The following is a 14,987-nucleotide window of genomic DNA, read 5'->3' on the forward strand; positions in this document are numbered from 1 at the left end:
AATGCATTCCAGTTATCCGGGACACGATATATAGTAGCTGGACAGTCCGTTGTCTTGCAATGCACGTCAGTGCTGCCTTCTTATCAACTCGTGTATTGGAAGTTTCAAGCAGTTGGTTCTCGCTACAAAGTGGACACTGTTGCTCAGCACTTCTTTGAACTGACCAGTGTCTTTGGTCAATTTGATTTGCCGCCGTAAGTTACAAACTAGAGATATAGCCTACGAGCAGTTTGAGTTGAAGATTTTATGGGAAGTTTGCTATCTTAGAAATAGAAAGCACCTTTGCCTGAGTCAGATTTCAATGAAACCAAGAAACAAAAATCAACTCTTAGAGCTTTGCCCTATGTGTTTTAGAAAAATATCGTATTGATTGATTGAATTTTTTTTCTCGGACTGAAAAAGCTTCTTAGAGAGCTTAATCCTGGTAGTTTCACATACTTGTAGAATCTAGAGGCTTTGAACCATCCACGCAGGGCCGGTCACCGAGTTAGACAGAGTGAAGTTTCCGATAATTGAAGTGTTGTTTGTGTATTATTCCATGCATCAGTAGCCACTAAATGCAGAGCAGTCTTGAAATGCATTGCTCAAGCGCACACCATGACAATCAAACTAGCACCGCCGCTGCTACATCAATTTATCTTTTGCCATTTACGCGTTTGGAATGAAAAATATAATAGGCCCACTAAGTACAATAGTCGAAATACCAGCACGTTAATGAACGGGAAAAAGTGACAAAATCTTGAAAGGTTTAAAACATGCATGAATGAATCTTTATGTAGTAGGAGAATATGTCTGTAGTTTGCACGGCCACAAAACTTAAATGGCCAAAGAATGTCCAGGCATTGTATCTTTTGGATTCGTAAGTGGATATCTCTAGCACCGGCTTCACTGGGCTATAATTAATACGTTAAATTGTATTAAAGACATTGAATTAGAGACGACGTTAAATTAGAGACACTATTCTACCAAATAGTTGTTGCAAAGTAACTGTAATGTGGATAAGTGATACCAACCCAATGAAGAGCAACTCATTTCAATTTAGTGGCAACGAGAGAGTGTAATACATCATAGGTAACAATTAGTTGCCTGGTCTGCATCGAAGGTTCGAATCTTACACGAGTTTGTTGAAGTACCTGGTTTACCCTATCGCTTGAGAACATTTCTCAATCCAAAAATAAAGTCCACATTATCCTTTCGCCTTCCCAATACTTTCCGCTTTTCTTCCATCTTTCCCAATATTTAAGACAGATTGTTTGTATTTTTTCGCAAACTCTCCAAACCTGTACAATCCGTTGTAAAACCTGACATGTCGTCTTCATGCAATTGTTGACGATTTGAATCACGTTGTTCAATCATAATTCGCTTCCTCACTTTCGCTCAATCACGAGCTAGATTTGTGTACTTTTGGTTGCGGACGCAAGAATTAATCATCTCACATCCTCTTTTCTCTCAGGGGACGTTCTACGCTGGTGGGGGGCAAGCTCACCATTAATCAAGTCGCCCTCTCCGATGAAGGAGCGTATTGGTGCGAGACAGTGCGGCCGGACCTACCTATTCTTATAGGAGAAAAGATCAACGTGGAAGTGTTAGTGCCTCCAAACCCACCACAGATTGTTCCCATAAACAATGGAACAACCTTGGAATTCACTAAAACAACTGTAGCAAGATGCAGCAGCCTGGTGAGTTGTGCATGATGGATTTTCATCGTTTAGTTGAAAAGTTTCACTGAAAAACTATTTTCTTGATAATCGCAACGATCCTCAGGCTGGCAAACCTGGTGCGCAGTTGTCGTGGTGGAACGGTAGCGTCCCCCTCCCCGGTAGCGCGGTCGTGGCGAGGAACACGATCAACGACAAGTTATGGGACGTGACGTTAGACTTGGTGCTGGAGTACCCGACCAGGTTCGACCACAAACGCAACTTCACCTGCCTCGTTGAACACCCCGCTTATAAAGGAGCCCCGAAATCACTCAACCATGCAGTGAACGTCCAGTGTAAGTGATGACGTTGTTTTATGTTAGTGATGAGGTAGTTGTACTTGAGTGACGACGTTGTTGTATGTGAGTGATGACGCAGTTGTAGGATGTATATGAGTGATGACGTTGTTGTATGTACGTTAAAGAGCAGACAGTCTTTAATCTTACCATCGAAGACGAGCGGACCATCCGCTCCATTTCGAGAGTAGAAGATGGTCGTTGATGTGTGGTCTACGGTACCTCCTCATTGAGTATCGAACCTGTGTCTCCTTACTCAAGTTAGTCGGAGGCTCACTACACGACCACACAGACAATTGTAACTGGGATAACTCGCAATGAAATCACAATGTACTTTATCACGTGTCATATCGTGATATGATTGTATCAGAACATCAAGATTATACTCATGACGCTGAGACTGCAATGACGTCATACGTGACGTGTAACGCACCTGTTGACAATGGTTTTGAGCAGACCTGCCCATTGGAAGACCCGTTGACATCGTGTTTGGACTCGATGAATCGAAAAGTATGAAAGAAAATGACTTCAGACGTCAACTCAACTGGATCATCAAAGTGCTGGATACTTTCAGGCAAGTTTTTCATCAGATGGCTTCTGCTTTAGCCGCAAAACAACTAAACATTTCACGAGAAGGACCTTAATTTTCGTGGAATGCATTATATAGTCGGACCACCATAGCCTCTTTAAAACTTTATTCCTGGCAGTGTGGTATATTTTATAGAAGCTTTGAACTACTGACCTAGGGCCGATCACCGTCACTTGACAGAGTGAAGTTTTCGATTGTTGAAATGTTGTTGCCTGTAAATTATACTATCCTCCAGGTGTCAGTGTATCGCTGTGCTTAAAGTGCTCAATAGTACAAACATTGTCGGCTGCGTAGCCGAGTGGTAAGAACGTCTGCGCGACGTTCGAAAGGACGTGGGTTCGACACCGCTCCAGAGCACGCGGCTGTGTCTTGGGCAAAGAGACTTGGCAAGCCAAAATAAAGGGAGCAGCTGACTCGAAGACTATATGTCACTTCGCTGCTTCCTGTCGTCTGTTGTATCGCATCTGTGATCGCAGTGTACTGTATGATATCGCAGTGGGCGCAAATAAAAGCATGATTATTGTTATAAAAAAAAATAGTACAAACATTTTCAGCGAATAGTTTTAGTCCAATCGCGTTGGTTGATTGTTGGTGTAGCGGTTGAAAACAAACCTGTGACTCTACTAAATGAATGGTCACGAGAATTATCGGACCATCGCTTCCAATGAAATGTTTCTTTCAGAAGTGATATCGACTCCGGAAGCACTCACGTTGGTATAATCCTGTTCAGTCATCGCACCAGAACTGCAATTCCACTGGGCAGTCACGCTTACAACTCATTGAGAGGTAACATAAACCAAAAGCAGAAGTGTATCTGCCCTGAACTGCCACACAAACTCTATTAAATTAGTTCGATCAGATTGATTCGGCCAAACACATATTGTAATCTAAATTAGATTATGCTCAGCCAGCTATTATGCAAATAGGAAAACAAATTTCTATCTTTTATAATACATTTTTCTAACTAGAGTTTTACGGTGTGTGGTTATGATGTTGGTGGTAGCAGCTCTTTAAAATGACAGGGATGGGTGTGATGATATGGGGTGACAGAGAGATAGTTATGATGACCAGGGTCAAAATGAAGGGGGTTGTAATGATAGAAGTGTTCACTATGCACACAGATGGGTGTGATGAAGGTGGTTGTAGTGTTTATGACGTATTTTGAGTACGTCACTACCAATGGAGCCGATCGAAAAGCTGCAACACGAAACAAAATTAAAAAAGTTATTGCATCAACTTCATGCAGAAAGAATATCAAGCATCCAACAACACGGCGGTCGTACAAACATTGAAGCCGCAATCAATGCGAGCCGAGTTGAACTTAAAGAACGGGGGAGAGAGGAAGTAGCGAAAGAGATGATCATTCTCACAGATGGACAATCTGGTGGGAATATCATTGAGGCAGCAATGATAGCAAGGTGATGACTTGTAGCTTTTGATTTTAGCAAGATCATGTTTGAGGCTGCACTTAAAAGTTTATTATCGTCGCATTGGTGTTTTACTTTTTTACTGCGTACCCTGATTCCGTTTCTGTTTTGGAAAGTTTATGGAAACATATCAACTTGTCGCGTCATTTGCAGAATGAATGGAATCACAACTGTGGCCATTGGCGTGGGCAGCTCCCCTCATTACATAACTTTGCTTGCCGTTGCCGGGGACTCGCGTCGTGTGTTCAGAGCAAAAAACTTTGAGGCTTTAGATCAGCGTTTCTTAACCTTTTCTGACTTTAGCACCCCTGTAAACAGGCCTGACCAGTCTAGCACCCCCTAACTATTATTGACATAAGACTACTACAGTACCGACCAAAAGTTTAGTACAGGCCGAAATTTTAACATGCCTTCAGATCGCTGGAGATATATTTTGTAATGAAGTCTCTTGTTGTTTAACAAACTGAGCAGTTGTTTTAACGAAGTTGATTCAGGATTTGGTATTTGGCTTTCATTCACCAACAGAAATTCAATTATAACCATATGTAAGTGAATCATCTCTCTTAAAACAACAGCACCGTTTGTTAGGCGACAAAATATACAAAATATACCGCCAGTGATCAAATAGCATGTCAAAATTTCGACGCCGCCATTAAACTTTGGCCTGCACTATTGAAAGGAAAGCGAAGTACAAATTGATCATTTTGTTTATTCTTCAAAACTACTGTCGTCATTGGTGATAAAAAAAATAGGAAAACCCGAGAATAGTAAAAGAACATTGACAAACTTAAGCATATTTAAGTTACCCAGCTGGGTATCTAGTTACACATGTATCAATGTGATTTCTGTTGTTGCTTATGTGTGACCAATTTCTCTATTCGAGGCTTCGTGTTTGTCAAAGCCACTCTCATATCGTGGAGCAACCCATGTTGAAGGCGGCTCCGGCCAATTGTTTTCATTTGGAGCATGGTGGAGAACGCCTTTTCACGCAAGTAGTTAGTCGGAAATGGGACGATCAATTCCATTGCTGCTCGTGCCAATGCAGGATGTGCTGTCAACTGGTCACACCAGAAATCAGCAAGCGGAAGGACGAAAGTTTGTCCCACAACTCTGATTCACCTGCATGTCAATCATAGCTCCTCCTTTAGTCTATTATAGCCTATGATCACCCATGTCTGCCAAGAAGGCTGCTGTATCCACTCTGGATACTTTTCCATGGTGGTTTCTAGAAGCGAGAGGTGAGCAACAATATTACAACAAAACACCCACCAGATAAGTTCGCACAATCTACTCAGGATCAATTTGAGTATTTGACTGGGAGATGACTACAATGACAGCAAATCATGTAGGCTACTTCGAAACAGCAATCATTGATATGACAACTGCTGATACTGGCAGAATAACAAAAAAATGCAGAAAATTAAAATGGCATTTTTTGATATTATACTGCATGCATTTAGCACCCCCTACAGTCTATTCCAGCACCCCCAAGGGGTGCTAGCACCCCCGGTTAAGAAACGCTGCTTTAGATCAACTCATCAATGGACTGAGGAGCGTGATAAGAGCGGCAGTCGCGACCTGGATGGAAAGTAAGAGTTTTCCACCTCGCCAATTCGGTCTGGAGGTGTCTACAGTTGCTCTGTCATTCTGGAATCATTTGTTCCAAAGGATAAAAAACAAAAATAATAAATGTTGGCAAAAAGTGTTTTTGAGGGTTTGCAAGTCATGATGGGGCTATGTGACCGAAATGAAGCAGCTCCGATAAGACCCGAACCCAAAACCAATTGAACTTATTTATAAAATATTTAAATCAAAACGAAATCGAAAAGCGTTAAATTGTCTGCTTCTTCTGAACAAATCATATACTGCACTTCTAAAATATTTAGTGTAGCAGTAGGCCTAGCCTACATGAACAAATCCAGCGCGTTCGTGGTACGACGGTAAATCTGACTTAGAATCGCTAGTTTAATAATGTAACAAATGTTTCTATCAAGTTCTTCTTTTGATCGTTTGGGGCCAAGGGCCATTCCTTCCACTACCCTAAGTTGACGATGTTCTCGGACTGCACTGCTCACTTTACCCGCATGCATACAGATGTTTAATAGTTTGCAGCATGTGGACAAACCCAATGTTGGCCGCGATAGAACTGACATCAACAATGTGCAGAAAAGGTATCGAGCAACTATTGTTTCGTCATCCAAGTCAAGCAGAATACGAGTCTGGAGCGTCGGTTGTGCGATGATGTTGTAGTCTGCGAGATGTTCGTCCACACTCACAGTTTGTGGAAGGTGCTGTCTCCATCTTCGTACGTGACGTCATAGTGTACATGACGTTATGGCACGTGACATCTTGCAGTCATCCGTGAATTGTCATACACTACGATTTCATTTATTTCTTGTGCAGATCATTCTCTTGGCCATGCTGCTGACATCATGTTTGGCTTGGACGAATCAAAAAGTTTATCAGAAAGTGATTATCAGTTTCAACTCAATTGGCTCATCAAACTGCTCAACCACTTCATGTGAGTTGTAAACGTTTCAGCAACTGTTGTGGCATAAAAGACGACATACGTAATACATTTTTACTAAAACTTTGAGTTGGGTACACCAAATTCTTGAACACCATCGAAGAGTCTGCATAGTCAGTAATTGTCAAAAACTTTATTTTGTGTTTCAAATAATAAACTCAAAAGAAAAAGATTTTCTGCAGGCCAAACTTGCTGCATTGGTGCCACAGATGGTGTATTTGTTATTAAACAAAATATATTCAGCTAGATGTATTCGCTATGTAGCCTATATCAATATAATGGCAATCATTCAAACAGTTTGATTTCGTTTCAGAATCGACATCAACTCCGGCAAAGTTCGTGTGGGGGTAGTTATGTTCCATCATTACGCTAGAACTGCCATCCCACTGAGCAACTACACTTATGGAGATTTAAAAGGTGTTTTGTCCCAAGCCAGAAAATCGGTTCATTTTTATTGATTCAACGTCTACATGCGTTTAATGAATGATATGTAGGCTATGTATGCTCTTGTTGGTTGATTTGTGACGAAACAATCCGCTCGGCAAAATATCCTTCAAAATTTAGAATAACCGATCATCTCTCTGTGTCTCGTTACAACCAACTCATGAGTTTTTCAGCCGAAACTGGAGCCGGAGCTGTTCCACTTTTGTGGCTCCAACTCTGCCTCCATAACAAGTGAAGTTAAAGACTCTGACTCCGGAATCCACAGCAATTGGAGTTAAATGCTTTGACTTCATTAAAAAAATTTGGCTCCACGGCCCCGAGCTCCAGCTCGAGCTCTGCAGTCCTGCTCTTAAACACTTCTTGTATTTTTGCAACGTATTATTTTGTATAGGAAAAAGCAAACTCATCATTTGAAAATAATTTATTGAGATAAACACTTTCAATAGAACCACAGGCGGTGGCCGCTATGGTCGCCTTTTGATGATATCCAAGAAATAGTGACAAGCTAAAAGAAGCAAAAATTACAAAAGAATTTAAACACGCAGAGAGGATACAGAACATCTCGCAACAAAGAGGAGGAACTTACATCATAAGTGCCATCAACACTTGCAGAGCAGCATTGGAGGGAAGCGGGCGACAGGCGGCCAAGGAAATGATCATTCTTACAGATGGATATTCCTGGGGAGACATTGACCGGGCATCAAGGCTGGCAAGGTGAGGCAGCAGTATCCGATTATTATCAACAACTTGATTCCAATGGCGGAAAATGTTGGAAAGATCTTGCAGCGGAGGTTGTTGACTTTTTATTTAGGTTAACTCTTCTGTGGAGGAATGCGTTCCCAATGTCAAGGCTGAAGATTGCGACCAACTGAGATTGGTGTAATTTTTAAAGGTATTCAAATTACATTCTCACTTTTATTTTTCTTCCAATAACGATCGATCGTGTTTAGACGAAGGGGAATCAGGATCGCTGCTGTCGGGGTGGGCCCGGGAGTTAGGAACGATATATTGCGTCAAGTCACAGGTGACCCCACTTTAGTGTTCAGGGCAACAGACTATGGGGGGCTGGATGAAGTCACCACTGAACTAAAACATATGATAAAGACAAACTAGCAAGAAGGTAAGAATTTAACCACAAGTTTTGATTATTCTACACTTCTCCAAAGGTCAAAAGTGGGAAAAACTAACTGGAAAAGGCGATCTGGTACTAAGACACTTCCTCAAATGAGCGATCTACCTAATACAGAAACAATCACTAAGAAAACAAATTAATAGTTTTTTTTCTTGTTGAACCATAGGCATGCGAAGCCGAGGAACGTTATGAAGTTTAACATCTTCTAGTTTATTACATTTACAGAAATACAAAACTACGCAACAAAGTAAATATCGAACGCTTTTCACATCACAAGATGTCCTCTTCAGGAATAACATAACTGCATAAATTATAACTTTTATTGAAATACTGTTGTGAGCGTTAGCCTAGCCAAATGTTTTGAAGGTTTAGACTGTAGAAAAAAAAAACTATTAAATTGCTTTTCTCTCCAAAGGTTGAAAACTTGAATGCAATCTCAAGTCAACACAACATGTTTAGTTATTATCGATGGCACAAGTTTGTTGCCTCACGTCAAATTTTTCGCATTTTTTCATAAGCAACATTAAAAAATTCTCCAACTTGTAAAACCTTTTATGATGATAATAATGTTTCTTAATCTTTTTCAGTTTGCATCATGCTCACAATGTGCCCACATTACTCCAAGACTCTGCTCACTTTGTGTCATCACTATCCTGCATATTGTTACCTCAGAATGACCTACAAACTTGTTCGTTAAACATACTCGTGTTGTCATCACATTGTCACCCAATTTGTTTTCATTACTTCATGTGAAAAAGAACGCAAACGCGGTATCGTTCTTCATAAACTCGATATGAGCCGACCTGGAATCGAACCCAGACCTTCCGGTTTCTGTCATTGGGCTCGTTGTCGCTCAAATAGTTTGCTCACAAATGACATCATCCACTTTGTATAATCACAACCGTACACATTATCTTCACGTATGTTTGCTGAGGTTCAACTTTGTTCAAGAACTCAGCTTGCCACAAGCAACATCAGGCATTCGTTGCTTGATTGCAACCTTCATGACAAAGCAATGGGAGCAGCTGACTCTATGTCTCTTTGCTGCTTCCTGTCGTCTGTTGTATTGCATCTATATGATCGCAATGTACCGTATGTTGTCGCAGTGGGCGCAAATAAAACATGATTGTTATTATTCTACCTGCATTCCAGGCTGCTGCTGTGGTTCATTTGCTTCTGGACATTTCAATGATTTTAATTTCTAGAAAATATAACTCAATTTCAAAATGTTGTGCAACCGATACACAACCAGTCAGCTAGTTAAGTGCGCAGAGTCCAAGACACGGGTTTGATCTCCGTCTAGTTGAACCTAGCGATCGTAAAACGTTTAGGAACCTTGTTTAGGGATTTGTAAACAGTTTCATGTGGAAAATGGGAACGCAGTGAATGAACAAACGACCAGAAATTGTAACTAAACCCAGGTACGTTGGTTCGATTCTCGGCTTGCGCAAGTTTGTTTCCTTCTTTTACATAACCAACGGTGTTTAAACGTTTTGTAGAATTGTTTGTTTTGTTCTTCTTCGTCGTATGAGCTGTTCTTCCGGACTATATGTTTGGGCATGATGTCATCAGCCACTCGACAGTCTCGTCATCCAGGGCCCCCAGTCCAAGCGCTCCATGTGGTGGCCGATGGATTGGGCAGTCATGGACGACATGATCTACTGTTTGGTCTGTGGCGCCACACTCGCACCCCGGCGAGGGAGCCAGACCCCATCTGCACATGTCTGAACGAAAGCGACCGACGCCGGTTCGCAGGCGGCCAAGCCGGACCCACGCAAGTCTTGCGAGGGACACCCCCGGAGGGTGGGGATCGACGTCGGGTAGGAAATCACGGAGTCGGGAGGTGTTGTTTTGCCACTCCATGTTCCATGTGTAGTTCGTCCAGTGTGCCGCACTTATTCCAAGATCTTCAACGTCGTTCAGAAGCTGTCGTGCGGCGGGCACAAATGGGCGTCTTGATTTCAGTCGCTGCTGTCCTCCAGGTAGGCGCTGGAGTGTACTGTGGAGGAGGTGGTCGGGGTCCAGTGCGCGACGAGCAAGGGAAATCATGGCTCCTTTACGGCGAAGCTCAGCAGGTTGGATGCCTGCAAGGATGGGAAGGCAGTCCGTTGGAGTGGGACGCAGGCATCCAGTCACAGTGCGTAGTGCGTCATTGATGGCGGTGTCAATGTGGCGGGTGTGAGAGCTGCGGCACCACACTGGTGCGCAGTACTCAGCGGTAGAATGGACGAGGGCCAAGGTAGCTGTGCGAAGGTTTTTCGCATCAGCTCCCAAGGCGGAACCCGCCAGCCGCCTCAAAAGTGCAACGCGCGCAGATAGTTTTTTGCGCAGTGACTCCAGGTGTCGTCGGTACGTGAGTGACCTGTCCAGGGTTACGCCGAGGTAGGTAGGTTCGGCGCAGTAGGGGAGGTGTTCGTCATCGGTGGTAACGTTGATCTCACGTTTTGCTTCCTTGTTGTTTAAATGGAAGGCCGCCGACACTGTCTTTGCCTTGCTGAGCTGTAGCTTCCATTTCTGGAGATATGTTGATATAGTTGACATGTCCTGGCTTAGGTTCCTCTCCATTGACTGCCAATCTCCGGCTGGATGCAGGAGAGCCAGATCGTCTGCATAAGCATACTTCCTGGAGATGGTGTCAGGCAGGTCGTAGATGTAAGTGTTAAAGAGGAGGGGAGCCAGGACAGAGCCCTGTGGGACGCCGTTCCTGAGTCGACGAAGTCTACTTCGTCGGCCGCTACCGGTGGAAAGGGTAAAACTGCGGTTTTGCACAAGTTCCATAATCATATGGACCAAGTGCCTGTCAGGAAGGAGACGGAGTAGTTTGCAGGTAAGGCCGCTGTGCCATACAGTGTCGTAGGCAGCCGTGAGATCGACAAACACGGCGCCAGCCTTCTTTTTTGCCGAGAAGCTGTCCTCGATGTCTTGGGTCATCAAAGTGACCTGGTCTACGGTTGATCTTCCGTGGCGAAAGCCGGCTTGTTCCCGAGGGAGCTGAGGGTCTATTATCGGTTCGACACGGGCGTAGATAAGTCTCTCGAGTATCTTGAAGGGGATACAGAGCAGAGAGATGGGGCGGTAGCTCTTCGGATCCCCTGGGGGCTTCTTCGGCTTTGGGACTGCAACCACTAGGGCTCTTCTCCAGATTCTTGGGATGCGCAGGTGACGCAAACAGCAGGAAAGGAAGTCTTTTAACCAGGACCTCATAGAGGGGGCAGCTTGGAGTATTAGTTCCGGGCATAGGTGGTCAAGGCCCGGGGATTTGCCTGGCTTTAGGTGCTGGAGGGCGGAGGCAAATTCTTCTGGGGTAAACTCACCAGAGATTTTGCCCTCGACAGGTGTTGGGACCTTCCAGAGGTCCGTCATTTCCTTGAGGACGGACTTGTCTGATTCACGGTCTCTCGTTTTGTGCACTCCATTTTTCACAAGTTGTGAGGCGATGGAATTTGCTGAGATGGGGCATTGGCGACGAGAGGCACGTGATCTGCCAGTGAGGTTGTTGAGTGTACTCCATGCTGTGCGGCTGGAGTGCGTGAAGTCGATTGAGTTTATGGCTTCTGTCCAGCGCTTCTTCCTCTTTGAATCCAGTCTTGTCAGCAGGGCTGTTGCTGAGTTGGTGGTGGCGGTGCCCTGGGGGGAACGGAGGAAGTCGCGGTAGAGCCTGTCGCACTCCACATCCCAGCAAGGTATGTAGTTTTTCCGTCGACCTCGCGGGATGGAGTCTTTTGCCGCAGATATGATTGCATCACAGAAGTCCTGGTACGCTTCATCCACTTTGATGGTGTGTGGGGATGGGAGGTACTGCGTAGCTTCGTTTGTGAGGAAGCTGTAGTATTCCCAATCGGCCTTTCTGAAGTTCCATCGCTTGACAGGCTTGCTCGGAATAGGTGTGGCGAGCAAGGGGGCCGTGATTAGCGAGGGTCGGTGTTGAGACCTTGGGAACTTCTCTAGCACACGTCTGTCCGGCTGGCGATCATCGGGGTCATCACTTGCGAAAGCCAGGTCTGGGTTCGTGCCAGTGTTCCAACGACCGGAGTGGAAGCTCGGTGCGCCCTTGGGATCGTATAAGAGGGCGAGGTTGTTGTTGGTTGCCCAAGCGGCCAGACTTTCTCCGTCGTTGTTGATGGAGTTGTAGCCCCAGTCAGTGTGGTGGCAGTTAAAATCGCCAGCGTAGAGGCTGGGGTGGGGGAACACTGGGATGGCTGTTGATGTTATCCGCGAAGGTGGGGGCTTGTAGACATTGACGATGTTGTAGCCTGCTACATCTACACAAAGCCACTCGATCTCCGATTGAGCTTGGGATTGGTCAACCAAGGACCAGCTCAGCCGGTCATGGACAAACGTGGCGAGGCCGTGTTTCCTGCTGCATGTTGCGCCTGCGAGTGTGAAGTTGGTTATTACCAACTTATCCACAGATGTACAGTGAGTCTCCTGGAGGAGGATGATGAGGGCTTGATGCTTGGTGGCCAGGTGCTCGATGATGTTGAGCTTGCTGGCCGTGATGCCCTCGGTGTTCAGCTGCAGTACGGTGGGTCGTCGGTACTTTTCGACAGTGTGAGCACTGCCGTGCCTTGAAAAGGGCATTTCCCTACCCACCCTGCGCTGAACAGTCTCATTAGCTCTTGTTTGACAAGCTTCGTTTCGCATACGTATTTTGTATAATTTCGTATGTTACTGACGGGGGGGACCACGTGAAGGTGCTTGTCTTCCTCCCCTGTTTTGTTGAAACCAACGGTAGGAAATTTTTTGATCCACACTCGATAAAATGATAGTTTTACCATGTTGTACTGAGATATTTCCTAAATTTGTAAAAAAAAATACTTAAAAATGTTAGAGCGGACAGGTGCATTACAAACGAAGAAGCTTCAAGATCAAGCTGCGCTGGTTCGACCCTCGGGGTGTGCGCTTGAGCAACGCACGTTAAGGACTGCTCTCCATTCAGCGGTATGTAATGGGATCAGTAGCGTAGCCAGGAATTTTAAAAGGGGGATTTTTGACCACCCAGCGGCGGGGGGCCTCCCCCAGAAAATTTTGAAAAATTACTTTGAATTTGGTGCATTCTGAGAGCATTTTCAACAAAAATGTGGGTACGAATATTCCTGTAAAATGGTGCTGTCTGGTAGCATAGCAAAAGGATAAGATCATGTTTTCTTCGGCATTTTTCGGAAATAAAGCTAAGTCTCTGTGTTTTCTTGTTGCTAATTCCTGGTTGAGATGTTTGAATGTTTGGTATTGGCAAAACTCGCTTTTTTAATGCAATTTTGTTTAAAATTAGGCAATTTTTTTTTAGACTGAAAGCATCATTCTCAATATCGTGACGTCACACGCGTGCCAAAGGGGGAGGGGTTGTAACCCTCAAACCCCCCCCCCTTGGCTACGCTACTGAATGGGATGGAATAATTCCCCAGTAACAACACTTCAACAATCAGAAAACTTCACTCTGTCAATCTCAGTAACCGGCCCGGCGTCAAGAGCGTCTACAAGTATGCGAAACTACCAGGAATAACCTATCAAGGCTTTGTCAGTCCGAAGATAAAGATTCGATCAATCAACTGCAAACGTTCCCAGCCGCGTAATTGGTCGGATGATAAAGATTCTTACAATCAAATTGTGACAGACAAAAAGGAATCGTTCAATAAATCTCTTGTTGTGTGCAAAAATCTTCAACAAAAGTTTTACTGAGTTTGATTGTGACGCTGGTTAAGAGACAACACGCAAGCCTGTTCTGCGCACCACTTGGGAACATGTATTCTGTCCCAGAGGTTGAAGCAATGTAAAAAAGAATTAATATACCGGCTGAGATGCTTCACTTGGTGGCAAAGACTCACAACAAGTAAGCAGTCACTGCACAGTGGACAATGCTCAATCGAATAACAAGTGCTTGTTGCATTGCGCCTATTATTGCGTGAGTTTTGAAACGCAGAAAATCTTTACGACAATCACGCATAGCCTGACATCAGATCGACGTAAGTTAGCCATGGCTTAACTTCAAACGTGGTTGCATGTGTTAGTTGTGCAGCACGAATCAAAGTAGATTTTTATCCAATCAGAACCGTCTTACATTCTCAAGTCGTATACATCACTAACTGTAGATTGTAGCAAGGTATTGATCTCAGTGTCTTCAGCAGCACTTCAAAGCAGTGACGTCAACAATGAGCCACGATTGTTGGTCTGGTAACCGCGTCACAAAACTATAAGCGGACAGCCAGAGAAAGTTAGCAGCTACTGATAGCTCAATTGGGCGTGCGATTTTACAAAGAAACTGGAAGATCAGGCAGCACTGGTTCGACTCTCGGAGTGTGCGCTTGAGCAACGCAATTCAGGACAGCTCTCCATTCAGCGGTACTTAGTGGATGAAATAATTCATGGACAACTCCCATTCAACAATCAGAAACCTCATGCTGTCAAATTCGATGACTGGGCCTGCGTCAGTGGTTCAAAGCCTTTACAAGTATGCGACACTGCCAGGATTAAGCTCTCAAAGAAGCTTTTCTAGTCCGAGAATAAAGATTAAATCAATCAATCAGATGTTAACCTTTGAATGCGGTGGTTGACAAAATCAGTTGGAGTCTGTTCTTCATGGGTAACAGTGTAGTCAGTGGGAGGAATGATTGTCACCCACTCTTGAGACTAACATTGCGATAATTGAATCATTGTGATGGTAGATAAGTTATTCGAAAGTGGTTCGAAATTAAAACGACCTCTGAGGTTTTGGCGAAGTCGAGACATATGAGAAAATAAATATCTTTGTACAAAACGGTCACTTCTTATTGTAACTTTCTAATGAAGCTCATGGCAAGATTGGCAGCTTGATAGAACGTAGCTTTCCAATCTTTTCAATAACTTTTTTTTTTAATCTTCTCTGCAATTTTTTATTT

At 44.1% G+C, this 14,987-nt stretch overlaps 1 protein-coding gene across 1 annotated transcript; it reads left to right on the forward strand.

Annotated features, from left to right (window-relative positions):
* The first annotated feature begins 3,282 nt into the window (after positions 1–3,282).
* On the forward strand, positions 3,283–9,184 carry LOC145782597 (matrilin-1-like). The gene is made up of 7 exons (XM_082594409.1): positions 3,283–3,368; positions 3,829–4,000; positions 6,413–6,530; positions 6,850–6,953; positions 7,526–7,694; positions 7,931–8,100; positions 8,700–9,184. Exons 3-6 carry the CDS (start codon positions 6,442–6,444, stop codon positions 8,091–8,093), a joined length of 525 nt encoding a protein of 174 aa, XP_082450535.1. The 5' UTR covers positions 3,283–3,368; positions 3,829–4,000; positions 6,413–6,441; the 3' UTR covers positions 8,094–8,100; positions 8,700–9,184.
* The last annotated feature ends 5,803 nt before the right edge of the window (positions 9,185–14,987 follow it).

The sequence above is a fragment of the Aplidium turbinatum genome, chromosome 13 (genome assembly GCF_918807975.1).
Source record: "Aplidium turbinatum chromosome 13, kaAplTurb1.1, whole genome shotgun sequence".
NCBI classification, from domain to species: domain Eukaryota; kingdom Metazoa; phylum Chordata; class Ascidiacea; order Aplousobranchia; family Polyclinidae; genus Aplidium; species Aplidium turbinatum.